At 37.4% G+C, this 18,721-nt stretch overlaps 1 protein-coding gene across 3 annotated transcripts in view; it reads left to right on the forward strand.

Moving 5' to 3' along the window:
* ARMH3 (armadillo like helical domain containing 3) overlaps positions 1-18,721 on the forward strand; it is a 137,350-nt gene that overhangs the window by 84,096 nt on the left and 34,533 nt on the right. For 2 of the 3 annotated variants that reach the window (XM_063307038.1, XM_063307037.1), the window contains exon 24: positions 12,402-12,480. The exons of the other annotated variant lie outside the window; for it this stretch is intronic. In XM_063307038.1, coding sequence (XP_063163108.1) covers positions 12,402-12,480 — 79 coding nt within the window. The remainder of the gene's footprint in view (positions 1-12,401; positions 12,481-18,721) is intronic. 3 annotated transcript variants of the gene reach the window in all.

Raw genomic sequence — 18,721 nt, forward strand, 5'->3', positions numbered from 1 at the left:
TTTTGTATGTTAATTACAGTACTTTATTCTGTACTTTTAATGATTATTAATTCTTGCACAGCATGTTTTGCTTTTAGATTTGTTGGCTGCTCCTTTAAAACCCCTAGTGCTTTTTCTCTCTCTTTAAACTTCATGTTATGTTTAGCAAAGAGGAGAAACTGCTCTACAAAATGTAGCAAGAATGCAACCAATAATTTCTTATAACCTTACCACCAATAATTTCTATTAGAAGATCATGGCTGCTAAATAAATTTTTAAAAATACTGATTAGCTGTTTCTCCTCAAGGCAATTAATGAAAAAGTCTATAATAATATTATTAAAAATATGCAGTAGAAAAAAATAGGAGAAAATCAACAGTACAGTCAGCGGCTTCTATAGAACCAGCAGTTGGTAAGAGAGGGGATCTAAGTAATACTGACGCTTTGTTGCAATAACATAGTCTTAACTAAATGGTCAAATTAGGAAGGATCAGGTGAGCCTATGATGGAAGAAGTTTTATACATTGAGTATTTTACAATGGGAAGACTGTTCCCATTGTTCAGAAGTGAAAAATTTAATTGGTTTTAGTAACACATTAGAACAAGCCATCTTCTGAATAAACATCTTGCGATTGTAAACAATAGTTGCACTTTTACATATAAGTAAATAATGATATAAGTATTATCATTAAAGATCCAAAAGGCATTTCACTACTATAATTATTGTCATGGTGGAATTAGACCCTCATCAGGATGCAGAACCTGGAAGATCATGTTACTTAAATGCTTCCCTAATTTAGGACCTGATTTTATCCTAAAATCTAGACTAAAATATAATTGTACTTTTGTGTAAGGTATAAACTGTGGCACCTTCAATTTATTACAGTAGAACTGTTTGTAAATTATATTCTAGTTATCAGGTACAACTGATGAAGCAAATGTAATTCATGAATGCTTGTGCCATAAACATATGTTAGCTTTTAAGTTACCAGAAGACTTGTAACTACTTTTTTCTTCAATTGACTCAACATGGCTACTTCTTAAAATGCTTATGAGATAACATGTATGTTCTAACCATTGTGGAAAGTATCAAAACGTTATCTACAGACTTACAGAGCTTATGATAATTATTTTCTAAGTGTCTTACTGAAAGATACTGTATGGCACTTTACACATGCAGTTACTTGTACGTGTCTCAGCTTTTTCCAGTTTGAGCAGTACATATATGTGGGATTTGGGGTATCTGACCCAGTGCTCTTCATTCTTATCTGTAGTTTAGCTTATTCATCATATTAAGACATAGTATGGTTTAGTTTGGCTTTGTGGGAAGTGTGAACCCAACTATTGTGGTTTGTAAACCGTGGCATACAACTTAGTGTTATATTTGAATTATGCTTGTTCAATAAACCATGAATAAAACAAACTGTGGCTTAGTGCAGAGTGTGAATTGAGCCTACAAGTTAAAATTATGGATACCGTAACATCAGAAGAGTCCTCTGTTTATGCAAAAGATAGAAAGTATCCTTGAATAATTTGCAAGGCTGCTGCTTCTGTGACTCCCTGGTTTGACTATATATTCATTACCTTTCATACTTTAAAAAATATGGGTTTGCTATGATTGCACTCTCTGTCCTAGATTTTATGCAAGCACATCACTGTATCTTATGATTATTTTAGGAACTGGAAGTATAACTGAAACTGATTTCTTAGAGATTCATTCAGACACATAGAAGAACATATTAGCACATACTCAGAAGAGTAGATGAAATTAGTTTCGCATGACTTGTTCAAGACAAACCCATGCTGGCTTTTGTTAGTTGTATTCTTATCGAAGTGTTTATAAACGTGCGGTATAATAATCTGCTCAAGGATTTTGCCCAGTATAGATGTCAAACTGTGAAGTCTGTAATTTCCTGGGTTTTTTTTTTTTTTGTATAGAGACATTTTTCCTCTTTTGGGACATCACTCCAGGAGTTCTCAGATATTATACTTAATGATTCTATGATCATATCCACTAGTTTTTTCAGTATCCTAGGATATAATTCATCTGGGCCTGGAGGCCTACATCCATTTAAATTAAGTAATTTTTTTTTACCCTCTTCTTGTCTATCCTGACATGCAGCTCCCTCTTTCCATTAGTGACATAACCATGACCATCTAAAGCTTTGTTTATTTTCTGAGAGAAAATACTCCAGTGAAAAGGAGCTGGCCTGAGTCACTTCTGAATACTGTCTTGTTTCTCAGGATTTAAATAATGTTTCTGCCCTCATTGCTTATGTAACAGTTCTTGCATATGTTTGTCAATGTCATATCCTTTCCCCTCTCCAATTCTGTACCTCAAAATGTTCTTTCCCTTTCTGTTAAGTTGTTTCCTTTTGAGTAAGATGTACAGCATCAAATTTCACTGATGCTGATGACATATTTGTCCTCCTGTGTTAGGATGCAAGTTCTCCATGTTTGTTTCCCATACTCTCTGCACCAATGTAGAAATTTTTGAGGCTGTGAGTGGCACCCTTGCAGTTTTCATTGTTGTAGTTTTCTGCCAGACTGTAAGTCCTTCCTCTGCTCTTGAGCCTTTCCTTTTGTCTTTGGTGTTGTTGGTTTTCCCATCCTCTTCCTTTTTCTCTAATTTAGCACCTTCCTGATGAAATTGGCAAGGTGCCCACCAAACACACCCTTCCCAGTCTTTGTTAGGTGTAACCTCTCTCTTGCCAAAAGTCTTCATTTAGTCAAGGAACCCAGACACTTCTTGGTGGCACCATCTGTGTAGCCAGTTGTTCACTTCAGGATCCTGTTCTCTCCTCTTATGTCATGAATCTTTACTGGAAGAAATAACAAGAATACTACTTGCCTTCCCAGTTTATTTTCCTGCTGAGGGCCTCATAGTCTCTGAAGAGTTTTTCATGGTCTCTTCTGGTTATGTTGTTCATCTCTTTATGAATCATTAAGAAGGGATAACTGTCAGTGGATTTGAAGAGTCTCAGCAACCTGTCCATGACATTTTGGATTCAGGCACCTGGAAGACACCCCCCCACCCTCCACGTCATCATAAACCAGTCTGTACACTGTTTTTCCTTTATTTTGCTAGTCTTATTATGTCACTGTAAACAAATAAGCCAGTGTATTGTAATACAGAATTCTCATTAGCCTTTTGAAAACACTTGCTTTAAACATGATGTAAAATATTTGAAAGTTCCATTTAAAAGGGGAAATAAATCAGAGGTATGAAGCAAAATGTAAACCTGTATAAACAATTGGTAAGTTTATTCCCAACAATAATATGTCCATTTTTTATTCTGAAGAATTGAAAAGATTGCACATGATTTTATTCACTGATACATAATAAACTGCTGTTCTTTGACGAAAATCAGGATGGCATTATTTTAGTTATCCCTTCCATGGAACTTCAGGGGTAAAGTCAATTGCTAAAATGGGCTCCTCGTTCAAAAATATATCGTTCTCCCAAATCTGCCCATTCTGATTTCTAATGACAGTAGAATGTTTCCATTTTCAGCCAACTAGGTTATTTTTTACTCTCTAGCTACTTCTATTCTCCTCTGTTTACTGAGCACTGAGCAATAATGATAAAGGGCCTTCTAGAAGATCCTCACCTTCACCAGTTTTGAGTGCTTCAATAAGCAGTGCAGTAGTGACACACTTCATGACTATAGGGCCAAGAATGGAAAATAAATAATTAAAAACACCATAGAAAATTTGACTCAAAAAAGTATGTGAGGGGTTATTTTGGTTCATGTCTCTGACTTCTTAAATAGCTACTGTAATTCAGAGTAAACGAGGATATTTGTCTAGTATAAGGCAACTGCATTTATTCACTTCAAATGCTATTTTGAATTTATTTCAGTGCTCTTATGAATTTGATATTTCAGAGGGCAATGAAGTTGGGAATAGTGGATTGGTTGAGACTGCAGTACTGTTTATTAGATTAATTCCCTGCTCCTAATCAGCAACAACAATAATTAACAGTTGCATTGTAAAACTTTAAATTGCAACCTTTATGTTTCTGACTAGCTAAATAATCATTACTGTAATCCACAGATATTTGTCCATCTTTTCATCTCAAGAAAGCTCTTGCTGTTATGTGGCAGATGTGCTCTGCGAAATGTTGCTATAGACACTGATTTTATGCAGCGCTAGTGATAAATGAAAGTCAAACTGAGATGTTTAATCTCTGCCCCTCTGCTTTTTGCCATAGCAAAAAAGTCAAAGAGCAGTGATTTAGCAGAGGTGGAGGAAGAGGTGGAGGACTCTTCACCCATCTTAAATCTACAGCCATGAGATGTGGCAGAAAATTAGCTCATTCTTCAAACCAAGGAGATAAGCCCAATTGCTTGATATCCAGAATGTGATGAGATACAGAAAATTATGTGCCAGGGAAGAAATCAAAAGCATTCAGTGTGTTCCCTCTTGCAAGCAGGCCAGGACCAGATAAAAGGGAAAAGCTTGAAAAGCTATTGAAGCCTCAGCCTGCCCAAGCAGACTGACTTATTCCTCCTCCTCCATCTATCTACCACAGCTACACAAAGGATACATCCATATTTGATGGAAACGAATAGGTATAAAAGACCTTTTCTGTTATCATCTCACAATGCTTTTGACTCGTATCTCTTCCTGCAGGCTGAAAAATGAATTCACTTTTGCTCTCAGATTAAGCTATCCCTTTGTTTAGCTTTGCCCATTCAGGTTGTGTGTCTACTTGAGTTCTCTTTTTACCCTATGAACCAACCACTTTATACTTATTACCGAGAGAGAAAAAACTTGTCCCGAGAAACAAGTTACATGATTAAAGCTCGGCTAGAAGGAGAATCCTGTCTGCATCTTTTTTAATAGTTTGCTTGATACAAACACATGAGACTGCACACGTAATGGCAAAAACACATGCAGGGTAGACAGAATTATGGAATGTACAAAGTTGGGAAGAGGCCATTTAGGTTGTTGAATCCAACCTTCTGCTTATACAGGAACATCCAAATTGAAGCATCCAGACTTTAACACATCCATCTCCTTAGGTAATTGACTGCACTGTGGAGCTGTTCTTATTGCTGGAAAGTTTTTTTTCCCCTTCTAAAATTCAAGGGGCTGCCTTTGAAGGCTACTTGGAAGCTGCATTTAGTGCAAAATTTGGTGGCCCACATGCTAATTGGTGAGAACCTCTAGTAGCTTTCCAGCAGGCGTCAGAAAGTGCTGGTTTTAAGCTATAAAGCCCCTTATGACTTGGCATTTGGGAATGTCCAGAGTCATCACGTACTTGCAGATCCATTCCATCCAGCGCATTCTTTTCTTGCTGGGATGTTTACAGTCCCTCTGTGTGAGATTGTTGGGGGCATGAGCACATTTTTCTCAGTAAATGCTCTATTCCTGTGGAATACTTTACTAAGATATGGATAGTGCCCTCCCTGAAGGGAATCAAAGATTTTCTTGGATAATGTTATTTCTGTTGAGGGTTTTAGTGTAGATGTCACTTACTGGGGCATCATGGTATGTTGGACTTTGTGTCTTATTCCTCCTCAGTTAGCTTTTTTCAAGGCTAAACATTCCAAGGTTCTTGAGTTTCCCTTTATAGGACTCTGTTTCTAGATCCCTAATCATGCCCAGAAGTGGGCATAGTACTTTGGTTTCAATTTACAAGCCAGCTGTGTATCCACTTAATTGCTGTGCCATCCAGCCTCTGCTTAACTACTATAGTTTGTTGATTAGCATGTCATAGGGTACTTTTTCAAATGCTTTGTGGAAGTTAAGCTATAGCATGTCTACAGCAATACTGCAATCCTTTTAACAATTACCTAATCAAAAGTTAAGATTAATCTGGCAAGTGTTATGTGCTATCAACGTTGGGACCCCAGAAGTAAACAGGCTGCTGCATTTTAAAACAACTGCAATTTCTGTATATTCTTAAATGCAGTCCCAAATAAAGTACATTACATAGTTTAGGCAGGTGGTATAAGCACATGGGTTACTGTTGCCAAGTACTCCTGCCCCAAGTAAGGCTACAACTGCCACACCAACTGGAGTTGGGCTTAGGCCCCTCTGGCTATGGCTTCCACTTGCTGATCCACCAGGAGGAATGATTCACACCCCAAACAAATCTGCTCCCTGATGGGTAGTGCTAGTCCATCAAGAAGTAACTCTAGTATTAATGGAAGTCCCCGATATATCAACAGCAACGTGACTTGCCAGGGTTCAACTTCAGTCGTTGACTTTCATCCAGAACCTGATCACCTCTAAGCAATGGGAAAGTGTCAACAGCATCTCCCCCATGGCCTGAGGTGTTGATATACAATTGGGTATCAAGAGCATATTGATGATACCATACTCTGAATTGTCAAATGATCCTACCAGTAGCTTCATATAGATGTAGGGAGGTAGAGATATAGGGAGACAAGACTGATTCTGCAGTACTCCATAAATCAGGGGCCACTGGGCTGACCTATCCTCCCCTATCAACAGAGATTGGAACTGATCACTAAGGAAAGAGTGGAATCACTGCAAGGCAACACCCCCAACCCCCAGCCCTCACAGGCAGCCCAAAAGGATACATGGTCACTGGTATCAAAAACTACCCAAAGATCTAACAAGAACAGTAGGGGTGTACATCCCCTACCCAGGTCATGAAACAGTCCAGGACAGTGACCAGTACTGTCTCCATCCCAAGGTCAGGCTTGAACCCTAACTGAAAGGGGTCATCTAACACTAAATCATGGACAATGATGGACTTACAGCAAATAGATCTGGCATTAACCACCAGGACCTTGAGGCCATTGGTGCCAGCAGTTTGACTACCCCAGCCCCAAGATGGGGTTGACAGGTCCAGAAGTGGTGACTGCCACCAAATTGGAGGTTGTCTTCCCCTGGAACAGCTACCTTTGTATTTATGATTCTAGTCTCCCTGACCTTGCTATGTGTTTTTTTTAAAACTAGTTCTCGTATCGCTGAAATACATCCTAAAATGAACATAATCTAGTTAAATATTTTCTAGTTTGAATTTATCCAAGGAGGAATTAAGTTAACTTGCTCCAACAAAGCAGAGCATTATAAGCATGTTGCTTTAGCCAAATTTCATCCAAAGAGACATCCTAATGATAGGTTTGAATATGAAATCCTAAGGGTCAGATGACATTGCGCAGCCCTAAAATAACTGATCATAAAGGGTAGGCAGGCAGGTTTAATACTTTACTTTTCAGGTACTGCCCTTCCCAAAGACTAACACCCTCCCCCTGCCCCAAATTCTCCCCCATATTCAACAGTTAAAAGAAAGTACCAGTTAGGAATCAAACTGATACTGTAGTTTGCTGAGACTGAAATTTAGAATAAATTAAAAACAAATTGTCTTTTTTAAAAAAAGAGAGAACATGGATATTTTTAGAGGTTCCAGAAGAGTTTTCTTTTTGTTCTTCTATTCATTGGGACTCTTTTAGAGGTTAAAGGCAATCATGGCAGAGAGGGAATGGAAGGTGGGACTTGTTAAAAATAGCACACCCTGGTAAAAAGGCACAACGATAACTCAGGGAAAATATAATAGCAGTGTATGTCAGACAAATGTACTCATTTGGTTATGAAAACTCTGTGTTCTCAGCAGGCTGATTTATGTCTTACAGCAAGTTCATTGACACTGTTTGCAGATTAGTCACTAATAAATTAAAATGTGACCATCTAACCAATGCAGTCGTGACCAGGAGGGTCTTAACACAAGGCTATTTCCATTTTGAATGCTAGTTACGGGAAAGAAAATTATTTACATTCGATATGTATGACTACTTTATTTCTTGGCTGCATATACATTGGCAAGAAAATCAGAGCTGGCCATCATTTATTGCCATATATATCTCTGTTTTCCACGTCCATGGAAATTCAAGTGATGTTCAACCAGTGCTGAATACAGTAGAACACTGATTTTGAGTCATCTAGAAAGAATGGTTCTGTTAATGTAATTCATTGGCCTTTTTAGCTGCTGCATCTCACTGCTTGCTCATGTTCAGCTGGTGTTCCACCAGTACTTCCACTCCTAGATTTTTCTTACATGCAATGCCACCAGGCCAGGTCTTCCTAATCCTGTACCAATGCATTTGATTTTTCCTTTTGAGATGCAGATTCTTACATACGTCAGGTGAATATTGTCCTCTTAGATTTGGCCCAGAATTTCATTTGTAGTTCAATTAAAATTATATATAGCTAATATAATTGCTAAAAATTTTCCTCTTCCATCACACTAGAATTTATAATTTATGGATGATTTTTAGACAACTCTGTGGGCTGTACCTAAGACCCTTGGGAGCTGCATATTGCTGTAGGGCCACAGGTTGCGTACGTCTAGATTACATAGAATTTGTATGAGCGTGGTCAATAAGTGATTTATCCCATCTGCTCAGAGGAAAATTATATTTCAAAAATTATAAATTAGGCCTCTAGGTCTGGACAACTTCATACATTTAAAATATTATAACAGGATTATCAAGGGACTGCCAGTCTCCATATGTTTCTTCCCATCTGGTAAGGTCAGCTAGAGTGGGCATGCTCTGGGTCTCATTGATTAAACAGTACCACCTTGCGGAACCCCAGAAGTTTGCCTTCTTGACAATGGCTCTTACCCTGTGAAATGATTACCCCCATGGGTTGGGATGATGGTTGAGCCCCTTTGGTTTTTTTGGTTCTGTTTTCCAGTCAGCTGTATTCTTTTTCACTGGTATATGTTTTCTTTTACATTTCTTTTAGAATTCTAATTGCAAGCTGTCCAGAGTTGCTGTGGAGTCAGACGGCCTCAAAAATGAATGAATAAATAAATTATAGGAAGCTACTGTATACTGATTTAGGTCATCTTAGCACTGTATAAACTTATGGCAATTTTTCATGAGGTTAGACAGCTCTTTCCCATATCTCCTTGAAGTGGGGAATTGAGTCGGAGCTAAGGTGCTTATCCCAGCGGAATCAGATTCGTCAAGATACATATTGTTTGAGAAAAGTTTAGTACACTCAGAAAATAATCTGTGTTGCCTGCCTTAGTTAAAAATAACAAGAATGTTTAATCTACACTATAATCAGAATAGCAGGAAATTTCAGACAGCAATAATGAAATATACTAACACTTAAAAAATTCCATAGGTAGTCATAGATAGACCGGTATCCTTTCAGTGTTGGCTTAAATCAGTTGACTTATAAGATCTAGAGGTTCAGTTGCACTGTTTAGGTAAATCAGTGGCAAGGATTATTTCTTCTCACACCTTTTTGAAAAAAGTGTCCCAGCTTAAAAGAAACTTGGCTGGATGAAAAGTCCATGTGTGAGAAGAAAATCTTGTTCTAGATCTCACCAGGTTATCAGGTGCAGCACTACACATAGCTCTAGGAGACATATTGCCCTAAAAGAGGCAAGACTTTCCAGGGAAAATCAAGCAAATTAAATAACAATTTATAACAGTCCATGAGGGTTAGATCTTCTGAATAAGATTCTGGAATGGGTAGCGGTTTCTCAAATCAAGGCAGTCTTGAAAGATACAGATTATCTGGATGCGTTTCTGCCTGAGTCCAAGATTGGCTTTGAGAAGGGAACAGGTTTGGCTGTCCTGGTCAGTAATTTATGCTGAGGAATGGACAAGGAACAAGCAATCCTGTCTCCTTGTCTTTTCAAAAGTCCTCAGTAGAAAGTTGTTACAATAGCTACAGTCTTCCCTGGTGAATCAGTATCAGACGGTGATGCTGGGGGATTGATGCTGTACGGCCACTGGCTTGTCAGATGTGGCAGGCTTCTATTTCCCACTATTGATTCCTGATCTACTGATACTCTACTCTGTGTTTTCTGTTGGTAATGCATTTTTGTGACTGGTTAGTTGCCTTTGTCACATTCTAGTCTCTAATATCTCCAATATATATGGGATTGTGATGTTTTTGTGTGAGATAGACAGATAATCATTCTAGATGTAAGTGACAAAATACCTACATTTTTGCCTTCTCTTTCCTGAATGCTTGGTAACCCTTGCCAAGCATTCACAGTTTGATAGTGCTGTTCTTAAAGAAGACTGAAATCTCCATGATACTCCTTTTGAACTCTCACGTTTCAAAAATAACATTTTGCAAACTCTTGGATAAATAGGAAGGGTATGAGGTACAGCAAATTCCCCATTCTCCAAAAAAACATCTTATATGAAATAAGAATGTGTGGCAAGGATGGATTTAAATATTCTCTCAATCAAAGCATGTTATTGTTTATGAAGGAGTTCCCTATCAGCAGCATATGAATAACAAATGTTCCTTCTCCAAATGCTAGCACAGTAGGAAGAAAGGTCATGCTTGATGTAGCTTATAGCGAATCAGTAACTTTTATAAGTACCAAGCCTCAGAAAAACTAATTGTTTTTGTGATCCTGGACTACATTAGCACCGCATAGGCTAGTGAAATCTTAACAACATTCTCAATTGATGGAGGAAAGCAGTATATTTTTGGGTTCAGTTGCTCCTCCTGCTGTTTCAGGTGGGGCGTAGTTTTGATATATTTTTCAAAAGACTAAGTGGAGGAGTGATCACTTCTTTTTTCTGTAGAATGTATTTTAATTATCACTGACCATAATTCTGCAAGTTAACAAAATAATTAAACAGTTTCTGTTTCAAGTAAAATAAAACAGAAACATAAAATTATAATTAAATCATCAGATCATCATCAGATTCACCAAATGACCTCTCCCACTGGATTCAGGCAAATGCTAAACAGCATGGGGGACAAGATAGAAATCTGTGGAACATCATCAGTTAGTGATGTAAATATCAAACACTAGTCCCCCAAAACCATCTTCTCAACAGGAAGGAATGGACCAGCTGCAGGAGAGTGCCCCTGAAGCCCAACTCTGGCAGATGGCCCAGAAAGATGCCATGGTCAAGGGTATCAAAAGCTCTGAGAGATCCAGAAGAACTAGCAGGCTTGCATAGACAGTTGCACATCTATGTTTCCAGCATCGATCACCCACCAAAATGACCAAAGCAGTCCCAATACTACATTCCAGATGAAACCACAACTGAAATGGCTGTTTGCGTGTCTGTGTATGTGACATACACACGCAGTTACAAACTGCTATATATGCTAACTACATAACTCTGTAAACAATATGGTGACAAAGGAAATCTAGTGATTTTTAAGTAATAATACTTCCCATGTGATAAATTGCTTTTTGTGGAGTCACAAATTGTTATCACCTTGGGTTCTTGTGTGACAGAGGACCTCAGGAAAAGATTCATTTTCTCATGTGCTGGATATACTCATTTCACATCCTTTATCCTAAGCTAATGAGAGTGCATTGAGAAATTTAGAGAATAGATCAGACCATTATTAGATTTGGAACCTTAATTCTATCAGTTTCAGATAAAATAGAGGTTAAACAGTGTCTCTACGTGTAAAGAACATATCCTATATCTCTGTGCTCATATTAAATTAAATATATTGGCATATTTTCTGAAATAAGTTTGTTTAGCTCTTAACCTCTTACAATTTTTCCCAGTGGGGAAGTTCTTGCAGTGTATGAAAATGTGCCCTTATTTTCTCTTATTTCTCCATAGAAATAATAACTATTATCACATTTACAATAAAACAAATCTTGCAAAATGTAATAGTTCGACGGTTTCTATAGCCATAGATCCTGATTATTTTTTTAAAAAATGTACAAACTTTATAAAATCTTTTGAACACTATTGCATTATATCCATTATCTTAACTTCCCAAACTATACGGATACAATAGCATTGCATGGTATCTAACATTCATTAAAAATTATGGGGACACCTGTATTCAGGTTACCCCATCTGCCATGACCCACTTGGTAAGCACAGGCATACCTCATTTTATTGCACTTTGCTTTATTGTGCTTCGGAGATTTTTTTTTTTTTTTTTTACAAATCGAAGGTTTGTGGCAACCTTGCATTGAGCAAGTCTTTCGGGGTCATTCTTCTATCAGCATTTGCTCACTTCATGTCTCTGTGTCACAACTGGGTAATTTGTGCAATATTTCAAACGTTTTCATTATTATTAATCAGATGATGATTAGCTTTTTAGCAATAAAGTGTTTTTCTTAATTAAGGTATGTACATTGGTTTTTTAGACATAATGCTCCTGCACCCTTAACAGACTACAGTATAGTGTAAACATAACTTTTATATGCACTAGGAAACCCAAAAATTCTTGTGACTCACTTCATTGCAATATTTGCTTTATTGCGGTGGTCTGGAACCAAACCCGCAATATCTCCGAGGTATGCTTGTGCTTTGCATATAAAGCCCAAGCTGTATATCACAGTTAGGCCATGAAGTGGCCTTAGCCTTTAAGTTAAACAACTCTGAAGTTTTATCTGCTAATATGGTTCTATGGAATAAAATATTTCTATTGTCTCTTTATAACCTTCACATAGGGTATAAAATTCCTCTCTCTTTCAGAGCTATCATCAACCACTTCAATCCAAAGATAGAGTCTTACGCTGCTGTTAATCACATCTCACAGCTCTCTGAAGAGCAGGTGAGTTGCACCCTTCTTTTTCTAGTGATATCTAGATCATTCTTGATTATGCACTGTAGTCCAGAAAATACCATTTCTCCATCTAGCTGAAACAGAAGTCTTTCAGTAGCACAGCAGATACTTACCAAACTGTCAATATAGCAGTTTATGAGCAAGAAATGGAACTTCTGGTGCTATACAATTATAATCCTGGAAAGCGGCATGACAGGTAAGATAGACTTCCTCAAGAATCATCTAGAATTGCATAAGAGTAGCTAATGGAATCAAAATGCTCTCCTTTGTAAATGCATGTTCCTGGTAACTAATGGATCTGGAAATATGTAATAAGGTATAGGCAGGTACTATTGTGCCAGTTAGAGCAATAGATGGGATGCTGCTTTGGGAACTGCTAGACAAATCAAGATGTACATAGTAGTAAATACTGTGTTTTCACAATTAATGAATTCACTAAACCTTACATATCTATTTTAAGTACCTTTCTAGATGAAAAGATTTTTCATAAGAGTTATTGTTTCTTCACAATTTGGCCTGGTTTCTTTTCTCCCTGTCCTATGAAAGATACATAAATGGCCCCTGGTGAAAGTAAAAAGTTCAGAGAAGAAAAAATTGGCCTCTGTGTTGAAATATCATCTATAGAAAAGAAATGGGATTTTGTGTTTCAGAATAAGGGGGTAACTTGTCATAGCCCAGGTCTACTTTTCTCTATTGTAATTAATGATTGAGATATTCTACAAGAAATGGGTAAAGTAATAGGCAGGTGATGGAGAATCCTCATTCTTGATGGGTTTACTTTATGGAGTTGCTGTGCAGAAAGAATAAAAAGGGAAGGCCTTTTTTGAGCCAAACTTTACTCCTGCTGGCTTTGTGAAGTGCACATAGGGAGATTTGGTAATAATATGAACATGGGTTGTCACTGTCATCTTCCGGATTTTTTTCAACTTTCCAGGCTAGCCTGCAGCATGCTTTTTCTTAAAATACAGACATTTAATCTGCCCAGCTCAATTTTCATGGCAAAATGTGCTGGTCCTACTACTATTTTCAAGGATGTTGTATTTTACAGAACCTCAGATATTGTATCTGTTCACTCTTGATTAGAGAAGCCTTTTTAAAAATCCTTTAATCATCTGTAGTATTTAAAAATAGCTGTGGGGAGGGGTGGCAGGGACTGAACGTGGGAGGTTTCCTTACCATGTTTGGCTTGGTCGCCTAGTTGTAGGAAAGAGAAGCAGCAGCTTCTCCCTGTCACTACAGTGGAGCATTCATCCGCAATAGTTCAGGGAGGTCATGCTGAATTCTTTCTTTGCCATATGCCTGTTCTTTAAATAAAACCACCAGCAGCAGCAGCAGCAGGTGGCAGGTAATGAAATCAGCTCTGATGCATAGAACAGTTTGAGGAGAGATTATTAGGACACAGGGAAACAGTTTGGTTTCCTATTTCAAATAGAAGCATTATCCTAAATTGGAAGAAATGCCAAAAGAAATAAAAACCCATAAAATAATAGCCCAGGAAGAGAGGAATTAAGCTAGAACAATGTTAAGTGGTAGCCAGCTTTGGTTTTGCAAATTAAAGCTTTGGGCTAGGGGCCAAAGTTTAACCAAATATAGAAATATCTACTTTTCTAAAGTTATCATCTATGTTATATGCTATGTGATTTGGTTCCTATCTTGGAACATCCTTTTTTTTAAAGCTAGGTTATCTTCCTAAAACTAGTGAGCAGAGATAGTTACAGAACAAATGGCAAGGGTATTAGGATAAATTAAGTTAACTGTGTTGCTTGCTCAGCAAATGGGGTGAAGAAAGAAGGAATTTAATCCTGATTGCTGAGTTAACCAAACTATCTGGCAGACTCATTGGATGTTACTACTTCCTCAGAATGGTTAAACATTTGAAGCCCCAACATCATCACAAAAATCACTGAAAGAGGAATGGCTGTATTTTGCATTTGTGGAAGGTTTTGAGAACCTGACACCCCTCCCCCCTTTTTTATTTCCCTCCTCAACTCTAATCCAGATAATCATTCTATAAGGGCCTTATACCTATATCTGGCACTATCATACTAGATATAGGACCAAACTGTATTTTGGGTATTGATTAAACTTTTAACTAGCCAATTGATTTAAATTGTGTTAAAATATATATTGTGGAATTTTGAGCTACTGTATAGATTGACTAAGTGATAAATTGTGAACAGATTGTAAATTATATTAATGCAGCAATTCTATCAAAATAGTTGTGATAAAGTTGAACACCAGCTTGCTCATGAGGTGTGGATTTTCTGTAGACTGTTTCACTACAAGTTTTAACACACTTAGCCAGCCCATTTGGCAACAAGTTGATAATAAGACCATAGATCATCAAAGAGAAGGTGGGGTTGGTACTTTATAGAACATCTAATTAAGAAGGAAGGGCAGGCTTAGGGAAAGGCTAGGAATCAGATTGCACAGAAAGAAGTCTACTCTGCTGTGCAGTAACTGAAAAGTCCTGCTCCTATATTCAGTGTAGGAAGAATTTTGGCATTCTAATCTGCCCTTGTTGGTCAAACTCCTCCAAGATTTTCCCATTCTGATGTTATGAAATATACCAAACTCTGACCTTCAGTTGGAGATTGAAGCTTCCTAGTTGGAGTCAGTGAATCAAGTTTACCGGTTAGAAGACAGCCTGCAGAATTTCTTTATAAAAAGACTCAAGCTTTGTACCTGAGTTATTTTTTGTTTTATTCTTCCTACTCCCTTTTGACATTTCAGTTTGTTGGTTAGAAGATAAACATTTACAAGGAACTAGCTTGTTTCTAGACAAGCCCTGACCTTGATGTTTAAAGGGAAAAGATCAAATAAAAAGTCAATTTCAACACGTCCTCCACTGCTCTGAGAACCCTTATGCTTATGCACTGGTCTATCTACTTCCTGCAAGTGAAATCCACATCAATATTTATTTATTTACCATTATTTGTGTGCTGTCCATTCAATCAGGTCTAGGTAGTTCTAATTGTAATTTTATTTATTTTCCATGAATGTGCCATTGTGGGAACAGTTTGATAAGAAATGCTGTTTGGTAAATAATCAAGTAATTTAATTATTAACCATGGAGCTTTTAAGTTGCCCACCACTGCAATAGTCTGAGTAGAGTGGTGTATTTACAGGAAGTGTTATAATTTCTCTGGCTAGGAAGCTTGTCCTAAATTATATTCATGCTTCTGAACTTCATATTAGGCAGGAAGAATTGCTTGCAATCCTCTCTGCTATGTCCACAGTGCAGACTTTTTCAAATACATAATATGTGGGTCACTGTGTATCTCTGATTGCCTCCTCCTGCCTTCCATGTTCTTCTACACTGCATGTGCTCATGGCAGAGTAATTGAGATTGATTGGTGAGTTTGTTGGTCAGTTTTCTTTTTTCAGAGGATTGTGAAGTCCTGTAATTGTATAATACCAGAATACTGGATTTTATGACAGGCTTCAAATATGCATACAGAGCATATTCCTCCATGTACCATTTTTACAACAGTACTACTAAAGTAACTTAAATGAAAGATGTCCACAAGTGGTTAATTTGCATCATAATGTTTTTCCTTTCCAAGCCACCTGATAGCAATTTTTATTTTCTTCTGATATTTAATGGTCACAGATTATTATGCTATGAGAGTTCTGTTGCTCTAAATATTCTGGGGTTTTGTATGTGTAGCACTAGTGATTTTTTCATCTTTTGTTCATTTGTTTTCATTCTTTTATTTCAAACATTAAAAAAAAAATGCTAAACTTGCAAAACTGCTTTTGGACTCAGATATCACTATTATATGTTCCCAGGTTCTCTATTTTACTATTCTGTGTTCACTTGAGAAAGTACAAAGTCTCCTGACAGAAATCAGTAAAAATGAAACAGTTGTACTAAGTACCTCTTGTTTTGGTTTAAGCAGAAATTAGCATGGCTATATAAACCAATTATAATTTTTATTGCGTATCCATGTACACTATGTCTCTCTCTCTCTCTCTGTCTGTCTCTATATATTATATATTCCATTAATAAATTGCATTATTCAGATATATGCAATACTCAGAAACAGATTCAAGAAGTAAGTTGGCCCTCATTATTAACTACATCATGTCCATATACCTATCAGAATTTCATAAGTGTCTGGCTTGCATTGGAATAGGAAGTATGAAGACATAATTAGAATCTTAACCTTTGTCTTCGGGGTTTGAATAACAGGCTGATAGTGTTGAACTGCTGAAATAGCAGTTTTGTATATATATTTACTTTTAGTACACATATGCTCATTTACAGTTGGAGTAGCACATTCAAATTCTATAATACCTTTTGATTGCTTTAGAACATACTCATGACAGCACTAATTGTATCCAGGAAATATACTTGCTTAACAGGAGAGAGGGAGGGAGAGGGAGAGTTAAGCCTCAGAGTAATTGCTTTAGTGCATGTTAGTGATTTCCATTAAATTTAATGTGTTGAATGCATTAAAACAAATGTCACTGGAACAGGATGAAATGGGCAGAACTATCTCTGAGATAGGATTGTTTATGGTATACAAGACTTTTATTTGCCAGGAAGAAGTGATCCCAGCCCTGCGTCTGCTCTCCTAATTGTTTCGTAAATGCATGCAATCTCTCAGTTACGTTTTAACTACATGAAAACATTGTGGCTATTTATGGTAACTTTTTAAAAAATTTATCAGGGTGACTTGCATACAGTATATCACGAGAAAATTTCCCTTGCTAAATACTCTTACTTTTCATATGTATATCTAAATAATAAAAGGTAAAGGTAAAGATTTCCCTTGACATTAAGTCCAGCCGTGTCCGACTCTAGGGGGCGGTGCTCATCTCCATTTCAAAGCCGAAGAGCTGGCATTTGTCCATAGACACTTCCGTGGTCATGTGGCCGGCATGACTACACGGAACGCCGTTACCTGCCCACCGAAGCGGTACCTATTAATCTACTCACATTTGCATGTTTTCGAACTGCTAGGTTGGCAGGAGCTGGGACTAGCAATGGGAGCTCACCCTGTCATGCGGATTCGAACCGCCAACCTTCTGATCGGCAAGCTCAGCAGCTCAGCGGTTTAACCCACAGCGCCACCACATCCCTACTATCTAAATAATACATATTGTAAATTCTGAGGGGCTGTTGTGATAGGGCAGATTCAGCTCCGATAAAATTACTGCTGCCAAGAAATCAGAAAGATTTCTGAAAGAAAGTCAAGAATTCCTTAGCAGTTTTTAAATATAAGAAGCATTGGGTCATGGGCCAGCGGCTACAGCGCACCAAGCTGAGTTATTGTTTTTTTTGATACAGTATGATCAGTGAATGCTCGTTAAAAAAAAATCTTAATAATCTCCAGAGCTTCGTTTCTCTATGTGAAGCTACTTCTCCTAGTATTGTGGCTTAATGTTGTGGGATTTGTGATATGTATTGAGGTTTTTTTAATACAGAATATTCTCAAGTTCAAAATGATGCTGTTGATCAGCCTTGCCATTAACTGTCTTCTGCACTGAGCTATCATGCCTCTGAGGATTAGTGAAGTAGGATAAAATAGTCTGCATTTAAGAGATATTAACTTAGAATTTATTACACTTGAATTTAAAACTTTTAATTATCTGCCTTTTCAGTGTATTTTTTTCTCTTTTAAATCTTTCCTGAAGTTAGGCAACAGTGGGAACCAGATGCTTCCAAGTGCCAAGCTTGGAGACATTATATGCTGACATAATGCAGACTATTTTGTTCATTAACAAGGGCCAAATATATTGTGACAGTTGTCTGAATATGTATTCAGTACATTTGGGCCATTTCAATAGAGACTGGTTCCTTGCCTCTTATTGCTTTCTCCTAGATTATTCAGCCTGCGTGGGTGACAATCTTTTTCTGAAGTGACAAACTAGGTCATCTGTTTCTCTCTCTTTCTCTCTCTCTCTCCTCTGTAAAATGGTAGCAAATCCATCAACAAGTCACCTACTTATCTTTCAAAAAGGTACATTGTCTGTAGTAAAATTTCAGGGAAGCTAAACTATGAATGCTGCCTTTGTGGTTAGTTTCCCTTTTATTTTCTAGTGCTACAAATTGAACTATAAGGTGTCATCAGCAAAGCCTATCAGTCCCAAGGCAATCAGAGAGAAAAAAGCAGAGGCCATTTTGATGGGCCCACATTTTCCATGGAGGGTTTGATTTCTAGAGCTATAACAACTATCATCCTAATTACACTGGCAGATTCAGCAGTGTATTATAAAACCT

The sequence above is a fragment of the Candoia aspera genome, chromosome 6 (genome assembly GCF_035149785.1).
Source record: "Candoia aspera isolate rCanAsp1 chromosome 6, rCanAsp1.hap2, whole genome shotgun sequence".
Taxonomy (NCBI): domain Eukaryota; kingdom Metazoa; phylum Chordata; class Lepidosauria; order Squamata; family Boidae; genus Candoia; species Candoia aspera.